Raw genomic sequence first — 15,570 nt, 5'->3', positions numbered from 1 at the left:
TTCCACCATAATCGCCACCAGTCTCCCCACCCCTGGCCCCACCCCTTGGCCTTAAAACGTGAAATGCTTTGCTAAGGCAGCTTGGGGCTAAGTTCGCTGGCTTCCTTGTCTCCCATCAGATTGCCATCCCAGAGCCCCTTCTAATAGACAGTTAGGGGCTGCTGCTGTTGTAGACACAGACCCTAACCTCTCCTGCTCCCCCTCACCAGGATCTGGCTCCACCCTCCGTCTTCCATTCTCCCTTCTCACCACTGCCTTTATGGCCAACTGCATCCCTCCCATTCCCCAGAAGCTCGGAGCTTTCCCAGCTCTCCACATCTGCTGGAGCAGGTCCCTTCTCCTAAAGCACACTCACCCACCTGCACCTGCAGGAACTCAGCCCAGCCTTCAAGGCCAATCACAAACGCCCTGCACGCAAGCGCCTCATTCCCACGTAGGGGGAAGTCCTGGCTGCGCCCGCCGAACCGTCACTCCACAGCTCAGGTCTCAGAACTTGGCAGCCCAGGCAGTGGCGAGTATTTGAACGCTTATCTCCCCATTAGATCACAAGCCCATTTCGGGCAGGGACCTTGCCGCCCCTGTGGTGCCCGGCTCAGAACAGACCTTCAATAGCTCTGTGTCAAATGAATTAATCACCTTTTGTCCAGTCCTCAGGGGAGGTGGAGAACAGTTGCTATTTCTAACAGCAGCAGGAAAACAAATATCTCCCTGCCTGCTACCCACCCCCATTCCACACACACGCCCAGTGGCGGTAATTTCTCTTTGCTCTCAAATCAATAAGGTTTCTAGCACATTCTAGCAAGAGGCACAAGAGAGCTAGGAAGAGCCTAGGAGAACACTGAGCTCCCTGCCTTGGTTGCACAAATGAGGGACCAAAGAGTACTGAGGGGCAGGGCCTGTGAGCACCAGCATAGCAGACCAGTGCCAGCCGTACCTGCCACCCACCCAGTGCGCCCGCTGAGCTGTCTCGTGGTATTGAGTTCAGAGGCTGTGGTTGCTCTGCACCTGGCGGATGGCTCCACTGTGGCTGGTTACTGATCTCTGGTTTGTGGCTGTGGCCAGTGCAGCCACAGGTCAGCAGCCACGGCCAAGCCCAGCTGCTGCGGCTGAGAGTGGCTTTGGGAACGTTGGAGCCACAGGGACAAATGGCCATGCAGCAACTCTGTCCTATGACACAGCCTGTTGGGGCAACATTGAGACAATCTAACCCTGCCAGGTGGCCAAGCGCCCGCTTCACCCTTTCATTTCACAGACCGGAGCAGCCCAGAGGCGGGGTCCCCTCTGCAGCTCCCAGTTCTCCCTTCCTCCCCCGAGCTCAGCTCAGTAAGCACTTGCTATGTGAATGCACAGCATGGCTTATTTTGGGGGGATGAGTTTGGAGTTTAGAGTTTGGAGGCAGCATAAAGCCGCAGCCCAAGGGGAGGCCACAAAATGTTCAGAATGAGAAAGACTTGCAAATCCTGAATTCCTGTTTCTCCATTCCTCCTGTCTTTAATCCAACAAAAGGAAGTCTATGTTCCCAGGCTCCATTTCTGGTTCCACATTTGTATCAATGGTTTGGATGAAGCTATCACAGTCAGGCTCATGAAATGTGGGAGGACAGGAAGCTGGGAGGGCCCAAACACACGTTGCTGAGTGAGATGCTCGAAGACCCAGACAGACTAGAACGGAGGGCTGAAACGAACGTGGGGAAACATAACAGAGGCAAATGAAAGGTGCTGCTCTTGCCCCCAAAAGCCAAGATGTGTGATCTGTACAAGCAAAGATGGGAGATCGGGGCCCGGGGTCGGGGGGATATGGGGCAGGGGACAGGGGAGCCTGTGGCTTAGCAGCTCCGTGAAGAAGACAGGTTTCAGGAAGCATTCCACTCCAGGTGAACTACAGGCTGCCTTGCAGGTCAAAGGGCCTGGCTGCCTTTGTCTGCAGGGACAGAAGGAGAAAGCAGGTCAGTGGCCCTCTGCACTGACCAGCTCACAGCCCTGGGCATGTGCAGACCAAGTGGGTCCTATGCAGGGCAGGGTGGAAAAGAGCTGTAACTGTGCCAGGGAAGTTGGGGATGTTCCATCTGGGGAGGAAAAGACCCTGGGAAGTCCTGTGTCCAACCCAGGGGGACTTGGGAAAGGAAGGCTGCAGGCCCCTGTTCCACAGGGACAGTCAGAAGAAGGAGGAAATACGGGTGGGGAAACTGAGGAGGCTGCCAAAGCTTGACCCACCCGGGCCACTGGCAGCCAAGGCTCAGTATCTACACCCAGGCCTTGGCTGGGGCCAGAGGCAGGTCTGGTCCTGAGGGCCGGGGGACCGGAAGGGACATTGCAGCTCCAGGCAAGCAGTGAGTGGGCACGGGGAGCAGAAGCCAGCCCCTCGGAGGGCAGGGGGCCAAGAAAGAACAAGACCCTGTATGGGGCCCAGCCGGGTAGCCAGGGATTCAGGGAGGACTGTAGCCCAGCAGGGAACAGGAAGGGAGGCAGGCAGGGAACTGAAGCAGGGCCCCAGTTCTGAAGGCTGGGCGTGCTCCCCTGAGATGGCACCCCCAACTCCCTGAGGGTGCTGGACCCCATCCTGGGGGCAAGCCTGGGACCAAAGAGGAGGACGATAGGGAAACCTGGATAAGGAAGGGCTTTCTAACAGGCAGAGGAGCCACCAGAGGGCAGAGCAGAGGCTGGGGGTCCCTTCTGGAGGTGAGGCTGGGGTGGAGGGCCCAGGTGCTGCTGTGGGGCTGGACCAATAGCGTCTGGGTTGCTGTTCCCCCCTGGGCTGTGTCACGTTCACTCTTGCCCTGTTTGAGAGGGGGTCCCCATGGCTCAGCCCGACCTGCAGGCTGCTCTCAGGCACTGCAGGAATTGTGGGTAGGAGAGACAGTTTGAGGACGGAGCTCTACCTTAAACAGGAAAGCCCAACAGGCTTGGAGACAGTCAGCCTGGCTTGAGCCCAGCTCCGCCTCTCACCAGCCACAGGACCTTGGACACATCACTTACCTTTGTGAGGCCTCAGTTGCCTTATCTATAAAACGGGGATAATAGAAGAATCCACCTCACTGACTGATGTAAGGATTCATTGAGCATAAAGGAAAGGGCACAATCCCTGGCACATAAGAGAGCAACAAAGGGAGGCTGCCATTATTACCATTTGCAGGGTTACAGACCACGTTCCAAAGCTAAACTGGGAATCAGAACGAGGGCCTGTGACGTGAGGGTGTCGGGACAGGGCGGCAGTAAGTTCAGGGCTGACGCAGTGGGGGCTGCTGGTGGGAGGTGAGTGTATGAAGAATGTCCACCATAGGCCTTGGAGGGGGCGCCCATCCCCACGAGCCATCTGGTGACTTAAGGTTACACAAAAAATGACAAAGTCAGTTCTGGAGTGGACGGTGGTGATGGTTGCACAACAATGTGGATATACTTACTGCCACTGAACTATGCACCTAAAAATTATTAAAACGGTAAGTTTTATGTTATGTATATTTTACCACATTAAAAAAAAATTTTTTTGATGACAAAGTCACAACTTGGCCCCAGTTCTACTGACTGCAAGCCCAGTGTCCCTTGCCCCCGACCCAACAGGTTTTACATTGTTGATGTGTTGAAGGGAAATGAACTCTGCTCGACTGAACTGAATTCTTTAATTCAAAGATAAACGAAGCACTGTTCCTATCTTTTCCAATTATTGGGTTTTGGAGAATTTGCGTAGTGGTAATTTTGCCATCTTTTCTCTTAAAAACAGGAAAATGTCCTTTTGCTAGATTCCTGCTGAACGGGAGACTAGAATGATCAGAATTTTCTTGGTATATAATGCAATGATAACTAAGACAGCCTCCAAACAGTCAAAAGTCCACAGTGCCTTCCAATTCCCCAAATCCTCAGAGAGTCAATTATGCTCAGCCCAGAGTTAGAATCACCAGGCTCCAACTATACACAACACTCTTTATCGGCACAGCAGGGATGGCCACAAAGATGGCTAAGAGAAGACACGGCCCTCGCTGGGCTCACAACTGAGCACGATGTTTCTCAATCAGGAGGTGCCCTGGGACCCCTGTGGGGCTTTGAGAACACGCAGTGCGGTTCCCCAGCCTGCGGGGCCCAGACACGGCCCAGGGGATCTGACGCCCATCCCTGATGGAGAGCTGCTGCCGGGGGGCAAAGATCACCATTTAAAAATAGTAACAACAACAATACAAAATAGAAAGAATTAACTCTGAAAAAGTCATGGACAGTGGACATTGACACTCCCAGGGAAATAGAATATTCTATTAAGTTGAACACTCGCTCCCCAGTGACTTTGGAGAAATGAGAGTTTGTATTCGTGGAAGGAGGCTGGAACTGAGCCTTGAGGAAGCGAACTCAGTCACTTACTTTAATTATCCTAAAAGCTTTAAGACGTCTGACCAGTTTATATTTGCAAGAGACTTAAGAGGAGTCACCTTTAAACTTTAAGACGTTGGAGCCAAAGAAGTGTCTTTTTGATTGTTTACTATTTCAAGTTTGAGGCTATATTAAGGGGACAGCCAGCTCCCTTTCTGAGCCAAGAGGCAATGCAGTTTGGAGAAGGGACAAGGTTGCCTGGACAGTCCCCCATGAGGGCCTCCTGAATGCACACTGCATTGGTGATTGCGACCAAAAAACCGTTCACAGCTACTCTGCGTGTGTTTTTCTCTTCTTGTCACTGAGCATCCTTCAGACATGGAATCCTGGAGACAATCGGAGGCCCCAGAGAGCATCTGGTCCAATCTGCCCACTTTACAGAAGACAAAACTGAGGCTGAGAAAGTGGTTCGTCCCAGCACACACAGCGATCAGTATCCCAGATGGACCAGGCCACAGTCCCTCGTGCCGTGTCAGAGCGGCAGAGGCTGGCTGGGTGGAAGCCCCTCAGCTGAGACAGTCACCCGGCTGTTTTGACTTCGAACCTTTCATTCACTTAGCTGCCCACGTTGGGACAGGGGGGATTTCTTGTATCCCTGAATTCCAGGGGAAGCTTCTTGAGAAGCGTGCCCAGCCCCCACTTCACAGGGCGCAGGGCGAGGACAGTGTGTGGTTTCCAAGGTGACACACAGATGGGTGGATTCAGCCTCCCAGGGCCGCCTCGCCTGGTCCCGAGCCAGCAGGGGAGGAGGAGTGGGAGGTGAGGTGTCACTGCCTTCCCATTCATAAACACCGACTCTTCCGGAAACCAGTTTTCCCTCTGTCTCACTGCCAGGGTTCAAGGGCAGAGGACAACCCTAACATCCTGGACTCCTGGAGCTGAGGAAGCTTCTGGAGGACTTGGCAAGAGGCATTTGCCTGGAAGCCAGTAGAGCCTCAGTGGGCTGCCTCCATTAGCCTGGGACTGTCCCTCCTGGCCAGGGCAAGACTTAACATGCCCCAGGCAGTGGTTTTCACACCTGTTAACAGACACTGCACATGCCCTGTCAAGAAGCATGACACAGGATGACATTTCCAAGTGACAAAACAGAAAGTCAATAGAGGTAGCTGAGAAACGGCCTTGCTGCTACACAGGACACACCAGCCCCGTGGGCTCTGGTTTGTCATGAGACACGAGGGCCTGGAGACAGCAGCAGGATGCCTGCCTGCTACCAGGAGGGCAATGGAGCAGGAAAGCCCTCTTTGAGGCAAAAGGGTTAAACCCACATGTTTAAATATTTAGCAAATAAAACTAAAATGTCACATAGGGACTGCCAGGTAACCATGGCAATCCATGGCCAGTAGCAGATCCAAGAGTAAAAAGGTGCTGGTGATGTGGATCAGGGCTGTCCCAGGGAGAGAAGCCCAAGGCGTCCGGGCCTACATGCCGATCTGTATGACCAGATTCATATCTAAAGTTATACGACCACACAATAACCAGACCCCACTTGCACTGATACCATTTAATGATTTTTTACATTATCTTTCCTTTGTCTAGTAGAAAATAAGTCACATACCCATGCCTTATAAATTTAGCTCTAACCCTCAATGCATGGCAGCTCGTCACTGCCCATGGGTCCTGTCCTCATGCTATTCTCTGAATAAAGGAACACTACGACCAGACCTTGAGAGTCCAAGAAATCTTTCTTTCGACTCTTTGGCTCTCCGAGCCTGCATCACTGGGACTGAGGCTGGACAAGAAGAAACAAGAAGGTGGCAGAGAGGGGCCACAGTGAGTATGGCCAGCTCGCAGGCGGCAGTCCACTGAGACCCTCGACCCCTTATGATGCAAAAGCAAAGGCCAGAAGCCAGGGCTTCTCAGGCCAGTCTCCCAGCCTTACAGAGACCCCAGAGTGAGTCTACAGAGTGAGGGGAGAGTAAACTTGCTGCCTGGCGCTCAGGTTTGTTGATCTTTCATTTGTTTACATGTATTGAATACCTGTTAAGTGCTCTCAGCCTGGAACACAACACTGAACCCAGCTCAGTCCCCAAGCCACGGACCCACAGCCAGGGAGCGGGTGTGGGCAAGAAATAGGGTTTACAGGGGCTGGCCCCGTGGCCGAGTGGTTAAGTTCACACGCTCCACTGCAGGCGGCCCAGTGTTTCGTTGGTTCGAATCCTGGGCGGGGACATGGCACTGCTCATCAAACTACGCTGAGGCAGCGTCCCACATGCCACAACTAGAAGGACCCACAACAAAGAATATACAACTATGTACTGGGGGGCTTTGGGGAGAAAAAAGGAAAAATAAATAAATAAATAAAATCTTAAAAAAAAAAAAAGAAATAGGGTTTACAATTCAACAGATATGCAATGTCAGGGGTCAGAGAGATGCTAAGCCAACTCCTAGAAGGGGCGCGTTCCCTGGGGGAGTGGGCATGGCCGGAGTGGTTCCTGGAGGAGGAACTCTCTATGCTGAAACCTAAAAGTCAAGGAGGCAAAGTCAGGCAGGCAAAAGGTCTGATGATATATGTGAAAACACTCCAAAAAATACAAAGCACTAGACAAGAGGAGGTGACACCATCATCGCTGAGGCAGTTGCTAATATGTCAGCCACTCAACCTTCTCTCCTCGAAGGTAGTCTGACAACGACACAGTGTTCAGACGGCGCAGCTGCTATGAAGTCTGAGCTGCCACTCACCTCCACTCCTTTGTCCTTTCTTTGCAGCCCCACCAGGTGCAGGGGGGCCAGTAGGAGGGCGAGTGGTATCCTCAGCTGATGCACGGTGGCCCAGCCAGGTGCTGTCCCCTGGAACGCACTCCCCATTTCCAATCTCCTGTGTGTGCTTCCATCTATCCAGGAAGCGTTCATTAGAGTGGAGCAGGAGACGGATGTGAGCTTGGCAGAGGAGGCCACCATCCAGAATTTTCCTGTCGAGCTCCATACCCCTGTGGTCCTGGAGTCACCTGGGGTGCTTGGAGCTCCCTCCTCCTCTCTGTGCAGCACACCTGGTTAAGGAGCTGGTGCCCTCAGACCAAGCAGGCTGAGAAGGCCCTCTGGAGGTCTTGGGATCTCAGGGGTCCCCAATCTGTTCAGCTCAAAAGGAGTGCCCATCTCTGCGCCCAGTGAAGGCAATTCAAATCCATCAGCCATCCAGCCAGGCACCCTTAGGAAATGTCTACTGGAGGCCTGCAAGGATGAAGACTCCACGCCCCTGGGGTTGGGCAGCCACCATCTCCCATAAAGTATAGATACACCTTCCTTCTCTTCTCTTTCCATGCCCCTGAAATGCTCCAGGCCAGTTTTGTCCCAGACATGCAAGGTCTCTGCTCCTGCTGAGTGTAAGGATCAATTAAAGCCTCATCTCCCTATGAAACTTTCCTGGTCCTCTGTGGCCACGTGGTATTTCACACACACCTCGTATTATGGTGCTTATTAGCCTGAGTCACAGTGGATCAAGGTCTAGGACAAGCAGCTTCAAGGGCAGGGGTTGAGTCTGAATTGTCTCTGGATTCTCAATGCCTGACACCCCGTAGTCCTTACCCTACTGGTAAGTTCAGCGTGTGACTCGAGCCCACTTTCTTCTACAGGGAAAAGGGAGGGTGAGGGCACAGAGCAAGACTCAGCCTGAACCGTCCTGCCCATTCCCTAGTGGGAAGATGCCACTAACTCATTTAGCAGTGGGACCCCTAAGCATCTGAACCAGTGACACTTCCTGCATTCCAGATGCCTATGTCCCTGTGACAATGGGTGATGAATATCCAGAAGGGTGCTTTCACCTGTGGGACCATCATGCCATAGCGGGTGAGCCTTTTTGTAATGTGAGCTGTCTCTTGAACATAATTTATGCCCCATAATTTGAAGTAATTTCCCTGTCAGCTGAGAACTCTATTGGCATTTAATAAAAATATCCACTTTTACATACCTAATAAATTAAAAGTCTCTCCTTTTATTGGTCCCCTGTGCTTCAAATTCATGAGGTTGAAAGCCCATGTCATGTCACTATCGTTACGTTTCTATCAAGTTTGAAGTAGACGAGAAGCAACTGGAAGCCAATGCCATATCTTGAGGGGATCAGTACCTCCAAACAAGAGTGAAGACCCCACCCCATTGATCTGATTGATACCTTTTACTTTGAATATGGCCAATAACCACAAACCAAAATTAATTATCTCTCAAGTTCCAGTCCTCACACTGGATGATGGGAAATCCGCCACTGCCCTATCCAGGTCGTATCCTAGGCTCACAATGGGCCCCTCAATTTATTCAACAAACATGAAGTGAGCACCTGCTATGTTTCAGACACTGTCCTGCAAATTCCTGCTCCTGCAGCTTCATTAAAGACACAAGGCTGTGTCCCACACGTCCAAACGTGGGAGTGTCTGCACCACCCACCCCATCATCCCCCATCCTGTCCTCCTGGCTCGGAGCCAGGGCGCTTCCTCCTTGGAGCTCTTGATCCCTTCCCTCCTGGATGCTCCTGGACCAGAAACTGGCCCCCTGGTCATTTCCTCTCCCTCTCAACTGATGACTGATAGACACATGCAGTCTCTCCCAGCTATATAAACAGACCAAACATCCCTCCCTCAGCACCGTGTCGTCTCCAGCTGCCACTCTGGCTTCCCTCGCCTCACAGCCAGACATCACAGAAGACTGGCCCATAATCACTGTCTCCACTTTCTTACCTCCCACTCAGTCCCCCTGCCCCACCACTGCCCTGTGAAGCCACTCCCTGTGACTGCACTAAGGGAGGGCACAATGACCTCCCCAGGGTCTAATGCGAAGGACCAGTGCGGTCCCCAACTCCTTGACCTTCCTGTGCCATAACCGACACTCCCTTCTCCGCCCCTGGCGTTGTAACCCCCCACCTCCTGGGTCTCCTCTAACCACCTTGACTATTCCTTCTCCTTTGTGGGCTCCTCTTCCTCCTCCCACTTCTCTCCTGATGATGTCCTTCTAAGGATCTGTCCTGTGCCTCGTCTCATCTCACTGCCCCCTGCTCATCCAGCCCTGGCCTCTCTATCACTGTCCTGGAGGCAGCTGGATGCCCACCTCCCGCAAACCTCAAACTCAACATGTCCAAAACTGACCTGGTTATCATACCCCACCTTGACCTCCTTCAGTGGTTCACTCTTAACGAATGGCACTCCCAGTCACTGAGTTACCCAGGCAACTGGTAGACTCCTCCTCTCCCTGCACACAGTACCTCCATCCTAATTGGTGACCAAGTCTGGTCAATTTCACTGGCTCAACATCTCTCCTGCACAGCCCGCCTCCTGTCCTGGCTCTTGTCTTGCCTTGGTTCAGGGCATTGCCATCCTTTACCTAGACAATAGAAACATGCTTCTAACTCATTTTCCTGCCTCCAAAATTGACCCTCCCAACATTTGCCATGCTGCAGCTAAAATTCAGATCTGATGATCTCTCTCTCCAGCTTGAATCCTTACATGGTTCCCACTGCTGCCTACAGGACAATTCCAAAACCCTTCAGCAAGACAGACACCTTCCTGCTGGCCCTGCCCATGCTCCATAGTGGATCTGCCCCACTGCCCAGGACTTGCCCTGGAGACATTCCAATGCACTCTGCAGTTTCCCAGCTCAGGGCCTTTGTTTATTTTGAGAACTCTACCTGGGATATCCTTTCCACCCTGTCTGCCAGGCAAACACATCCTCATTTAAACTAAAGTGTTTTGCATATATTATCTAATTTGATCTGCACAGCAACCCTTTGTGGCGGGTCCTATTATTAGTCCCATTTTGCAGAAAGGAAGTAGAAGAAGAGGGATTAAGTAACTTGCTAAAGGCCACCACACACACTGCACCGTGACAAAGAGCATGATTCGAACCCAAGCTGCGCTACTCTAAAGTCCATGTTCTCGGCCACCTGCTATCCTGCCCTCCAGGATGGCACCAGAGACATTAATCAGAGCCACAGATTCACTCAAGGTTGGCAACTCTCGGGAGAAGCAAAGGTGATGTCAGGGTTTCTAATGCAAAGCACTGGGCTCCTGTCCCAGGTTCTGCAGAGTAGACCCCAGTAAGCATATGTTGAATGAATGAAGGAGCTGGATGGGCCATCAAGAGTAGGGGAGGGAGGCTACTGGGGAGCTGTAAAGAGCTTGGCCATTTACATGTTGAGCCAGGGACACACCAATGGCATCTAAAACGTGAGTCTGCAGCCCGGGAAGAGGAGGCTGCTGCTGCCCCTCTGGAGTTCTTAATGATTGTCAAACTGAAAGAGTAAATGGACTCTCCAAGGGAGAACAAGGTTTTCAAAGTTTTGGTAAATAAACAAAATGCACTGGGTTTTTTTTGCTTTTCATTTCTTTCCAGGACACAGTGGCCTGAGGAGAAGAGATGCCGGAGCCTTCGAAAGCTGCATGCTCCAAACCGTGAGAGGAGGGGAGATGGAGGAGGGACAGGGCAGCCATCTTCAAAGACAGAGCCTTCCTGGTGGGAAAGACGGGCGCCTCCTTTTCGCTGCTCCAGAAGCAGAGCCGGGGCCGAGTGGAGGTTCCAGGGAGGCCTGTTTCCTCCCCATGGCCGGGGAGATTTTCCAAAGACTCCCACTGCCCATCAAGGGAGGGCCTCCTGGAAGAGGCAGGGCCTCCCAGCCATGGCGGAGCCCGCGGAGATGGAGGGGTTCCTGCCCTGGTGGGGCACACTGTCGCCTCTGAGGACCTTCCAGGCCTGAGGCTCTATGACTTGAAGCCAGAGTTTGGTTGAGAGCTACCCAACAATATTTCAGAGTTCTTCTTCCTCAAAAATACACACCATCCAAACTAACAACTAAGAACACTATTCTAGAAGGTACCCCAGCCTCATGTGTATGCTGGGCCAGGGCCCAGGGCCTGGATGTGAGTGTCTGGGGCAGGGTTGGAGGGAGGTGGAGACACGGTCATCTGGTCCCTGCTAAAATGTAGCCAAGTGACCAGCAGCTGGTATGGCTGAGGGAAGCGGCGAGCATATCCTTAGCACAAGCCCCTGATGTCACTCCCAGAGAGGATGAGACCCCCGAGCCTACCCTGCTTCATGACAGATGAGCAGCAGCGCTGCTCCCCACCCTCATGGCAGGTGTTCGCCCAGCCCTCCCCTCCCGGATCAGCCCAGCTGTCACTCATGCCGGGAAAATGCCTCCCTCTACTCTCCAGAAGCATGGTCTCCCCGCTGGCCCTGAACCACACCTAAATCAGAGAATGACAGAATTGGGGGACTTAGAATCCCCAATGAACAGATGGGGAAAATGAGGCCCAAGACCACAGAGCTAAATAATGGTCTAAATCGCTTTGGAAACCAGATATCTTGAATCTAGCACCCTGTCATTCAAAACATGTCCTGCAAATACCTGCTGCTTGTCAGCACTGTGGGTCCTTAGAAATGCAGAGATTAATGACATCATTGTCCCTGAGGTGGGGGAGAAAGACACAGAACAGAAAATGACACTATGATCCAGTGGGGTGCACTCAAGGGGTCCTGTCAGAGCAAGCCCTCCAGCCACCCCACTCCCACTGACTCTCTGGGCCCAAACTCTGCCCATCTCCCTCTGGGAGGAGAAGGTCCAGCTACATGCAGAAGGAACATTACTGGAAAGGTAAGAGGCACAGAGGGAGCCAGGTACTGGTGACTCCTCACATGATAGTGGGCCAGGTAGGATAAGGGGCTGAGTGACGGGAGCTGAGGGTGTAGGCAGGGCTGGGCCAGGGCGGGGAGGAAGTCCAGCCACCTGCTAGTGCGGGCAGTCATGAGAGTGACCATGTGGTGGGCCCAGCTTGTGCATGGATGAGGCCCAGCTGGAAGCAGTGGGGCAGAGGCCACAGGAAAGGCACCAGTTTCCATTTCATGAAAGCCCACTCTGTACTCTGTACTGTTACGAACCCGCCGGAGTTCAGCGAAGCAGGTGATATGCCTCCCATACTTCAGATGGGGAAACTGAGGCCCAGAGACATTGTTACTGGCCCAAGGTCATTCAGGCTGAAGTGCGAGCCAGGATTCAGTGCCACTGATGTCCCTTTGTTTCTCCAAACTGTGAGTGCCGGACAAGATAAGTGACTAACATAGCATCCTCCACTGCCCACAAGTAGGGCAAAGCAGAGATTGGCTGTGAGCTGAGCATGGGATAAGGGTGCCCAGCTAAGTGCTGGCCTGTCAGCAACATGGCCCTGCTGCTAGGCCAGAACTGAGGTCACAACTGAAGCTGGGCGGGATCAGGCCTGAGAGCTAGGGCTGCAGGCCCTGGGCTGGGAATGAGGACCCCAAGAGAATCGGAGGGAGGGACACCTGGCTCTTCCAGCCACAGTGCCTGGAACAGAGAGAAGCAGCAGCGAGGCCCAGTGGACCCATAGTGTGGGGCTGAGGCTGGGACTGCTCCTCTTCCTCAACCGCCCTCAAGGCTGCATCGCAGCTGAGCTTTATGATTCTGCCTTTTTTCTTTGGCCTGTGTGATACCTTCTGCACAGATGAGCATGACACATAGTAATACGGACTCCCTTTAGATGAGGACATGGGGGCTCAGAGGGTTTAAGGGACTACCTGGGTCCCATGGCTGGTTTGGGTGGGGTGGAACCTGGCCTGGAGCTCAGACTGTGACTCCTGGTCCTATCTTGGTTCCTTGCCCCTGACCCTCCTACCCAGACTCCTGGCTCCTTTGTGGGGCTGACTGGACAATGGTCTGGATTCAAGACCCCTCACTCTGTCCAGTTCAGACTCCACGTTGGCAGCTGCTCAGTGGCGTCTGGAACTCTTAGCCCTCAGAACACAACCTCTGTCTGAGCACGTGTGACCCTCTGAGAGTAAAGAGTCCCAGCCGTCGAGATTAGTGGCCTCCGGTCATCGAGAGCCTGGAGCCCTGCCAAAGTGGCCTGGAGCCAAGGCTTCTGCATCCAGCCAGCCACAGTAGCCCCTGGACACTCAGCAGGAAAGCAGACCACTCTCTAGGAGGAGAAGGTGCCCACACCTGCATCTGTCTGTGTCACCACTCTGCCCCGAAAATGCCGAGTAACAAAAGGGGAGAGATTTTAATAGTGGTTTACAGTTTACAGGGCACTTTCTTGTACACAGCTCATTCCATCCTCATAACAACCCACAAAAGGTGAATAAAACCCCCTATGTTCCAGATGAAGAAAGGTTCACATGTTCCAGCCCGCAAAGGTCACAGGACTGGCCAAAGACACACCGTGAGAAGAGGTCATGGCCGAGACTTGACCCTGGTTTTTCTGACTCTGAGTTCTGGTCTGCATCAATTTCTTGCCTGCTGCCCAGATGTGGATCTATCTGTGCTCCTCTAGCCAAAGGACAGGGATTATTTCCAGATTCTCATAAGTGTGAGAAAAAACATCTGGATATTTTAGAAATACTCAGGTCCCCAGTGGAGCAGGTCAGCCTGAAGCGCCGGGTGATGGGGGAGACCCATTGTCAGGAGGGAGGCTGCAGATCTGCTCACTCCTGCCTGCCCGTCCCAACCCAGGTCGAACCATCCTCCCTACGTCAGCCAAACTGGAAGTGTACCTCGGGGGCCCAGCCAATATTTCTCTGGGTGCCAAGTCACTCCTGGGCAGCAAGAAACAGTGGCCTCTTTGACCACAGCAGACATCTCTTCTATCTAGAAAATGACTCCTCCCAGCCTGGCAGGGTCCACGGGGGATAAAGTCTACACCACTCAGAAATATAGATGCCTGGTGGTATTTGTGTGCGTGTGTGTGTGTGTGCGTGTGTGTATAGGGGGACACGAGGCAGGTCTCCCTCACAGCGGTGGGGTTGGGGGGAAGGAGTTCAGTGGCTCAAGTTCAGAAAGGATCCAGGAAATCATAGAAACTCACAGCACAATGGGGCTAAATGAGGATCGTGCTCAGGACTGCCCCCAAATCATGAAGCCACGTTTGCCTCTGGCATCCCCAAATGAAGATAATGTCACACAGTTGTTGTAAAGCCACGGGGCAGCCTCACAGTTCCCTCTCCCATGAGGGTCCAAACCGGAACAGAAGAGCCACCATCTGGGACATGGCGTAAAATCTCTAGAGTCTTTGCTTGTGCAGTGGGTTTGGGGGTGGGGACAGGCTCAGCCCGGAGCAAAGTGAAAGGAGTGGCCGGTGCGTGAAGGGCTGAGGGCCAGGGCACCTACCTGGACTTCACGCGTGTGATAGGCGATGATCAGACCCAAAAGGATGATGGTGGACAGACTGATAAGGCATTTCAGGGCCAACGAAAACATGGAATCCTGCAGGAGAAACAGAAAGAGAGAATTAGGGAGGGCCAGGAATGGGGCATCTCATTTCACTCTGAGGACACAGAAAGGGGAAGGAGAGGGAGCGATGCAGGGACTGTCACCAGCCCCTCCTGGGAGCCGATAAGGCACGAAGTTAGCCTGAGACACAAAACACTCGGGCTGGGCCCTGGGCCGGCTCGGGCTCAGCAGCTGCCCCTGAGCCTCTGTTTTCTAGGGTGAAATTGTATTTGCATTCCTGGGATGAGCTCTACTTGGGCATCATGTATTGTGTTTGTTACACATGGCTAGATTCAGTTTGCTGATGTGTTGTTTAGAATTTTGCCTCCATGCTCATAAGTCATTTGAACATAATTCCTTTTTGTGCCGCTATTATATGTTTGGACATCAATACAGAGCCAGCTCAGGCCTCTCTTTTCTCTTAACAAACCTGGACCAGAGGATTCCGGAGGCCCCTTCCATCTCTGACAATGCAGAGTTCTTCTAGAAATGAATTCCAACGTCTCGACCGCTGCTCTCATCTCCTGTTTCAGGCCAAGAGCAGGGAGGGAGGCAAGGATGGCAGAGGAGCTCCTGGAGAGAGACGTGGGCCGAGCAGGGAGCAGAGGGGGTCCTGGGCAGGAGAAGGGCCCCGAGGGTCCCTCCTGATGAGGATGGGGAAGGCGGGGTGAGCCACTTGGCCTTCATTACAGTCTTCCAGCCCCAGGGCAGCTTAGAGAACCCACGTGGCTAGCAGCCTGCACTCTGGGCCAGGCCACCCAGTTCAAACCCTGACACTGCCACTTGCTAGGCGACCTCAGACTGCTTTCTCCACCTCTCTGTGCTCACTTGCTTCATGAGTCAGACAGGGATAACATTAGTACCTGCCTCATGGGGCTGCTGAGAAAAATAAAGGAATTCCTATATGTAAAGTGCCTAGACCAGTGCCTGGCTGTCTAAGAGTTGGCTACTACTATATTTTCCTTCACATCCTCTACCAATTCAGGGCATCCAGGTCTAGGACTCGATCCCTTCTTG

The 15,570-nt window shown here is 52.9% G+C and overlaps 1 protein-coding gene across 6 annotated transcripts in view; it reads right to left on the bottom strand.

Annotated features, from left to right (window-relative positions):
* The window catches only part of KCNN3 (potassium calcium-activated channel subfamily N member 3), a 185,133-nt gene that overhangs the window by 99,949 nt on the left and 69,614 nt on the right, over positions 1-15,570 (bottom strand). For all 6 annotated transcript variants that reach the window (XM_070607353.1, XM_008523136.2, XM_008523135.2 and 3 more), the window contains exon 2: positions 14,452-14,547. In XM_070607353.1, coding sequence (XP_070463454.1) covers positions 14,452-14,547 — 96 coding nt within the window. The remainder of the gene's footprint in view (positions 1-14,451; positions 14,548-15,570) is intronic.

The sequence above is a fragment of the Equus przewalskii genome, unplaced genomic scaffold (genome assembly GCF_037783145.1).
Source record: "Equus przewalskii isolate Varuska unplaced genomic scaffold, EquPr2 ChrUn-10, whole genome shotgun sequence".
In the NCBI taxonomy this organism is placed as follows: domain Eukaryota; kingdom Metazoa; phylum Chordata; class Mammalia; order Perissodactyla; family Equidae; genus Equus; species Equus przewalskii.
The sequence above is the reverse complement of the archived record's forward strand: the minus strand, read 5'-3'. Positions and strand labels throughout refer to the sequence as shown.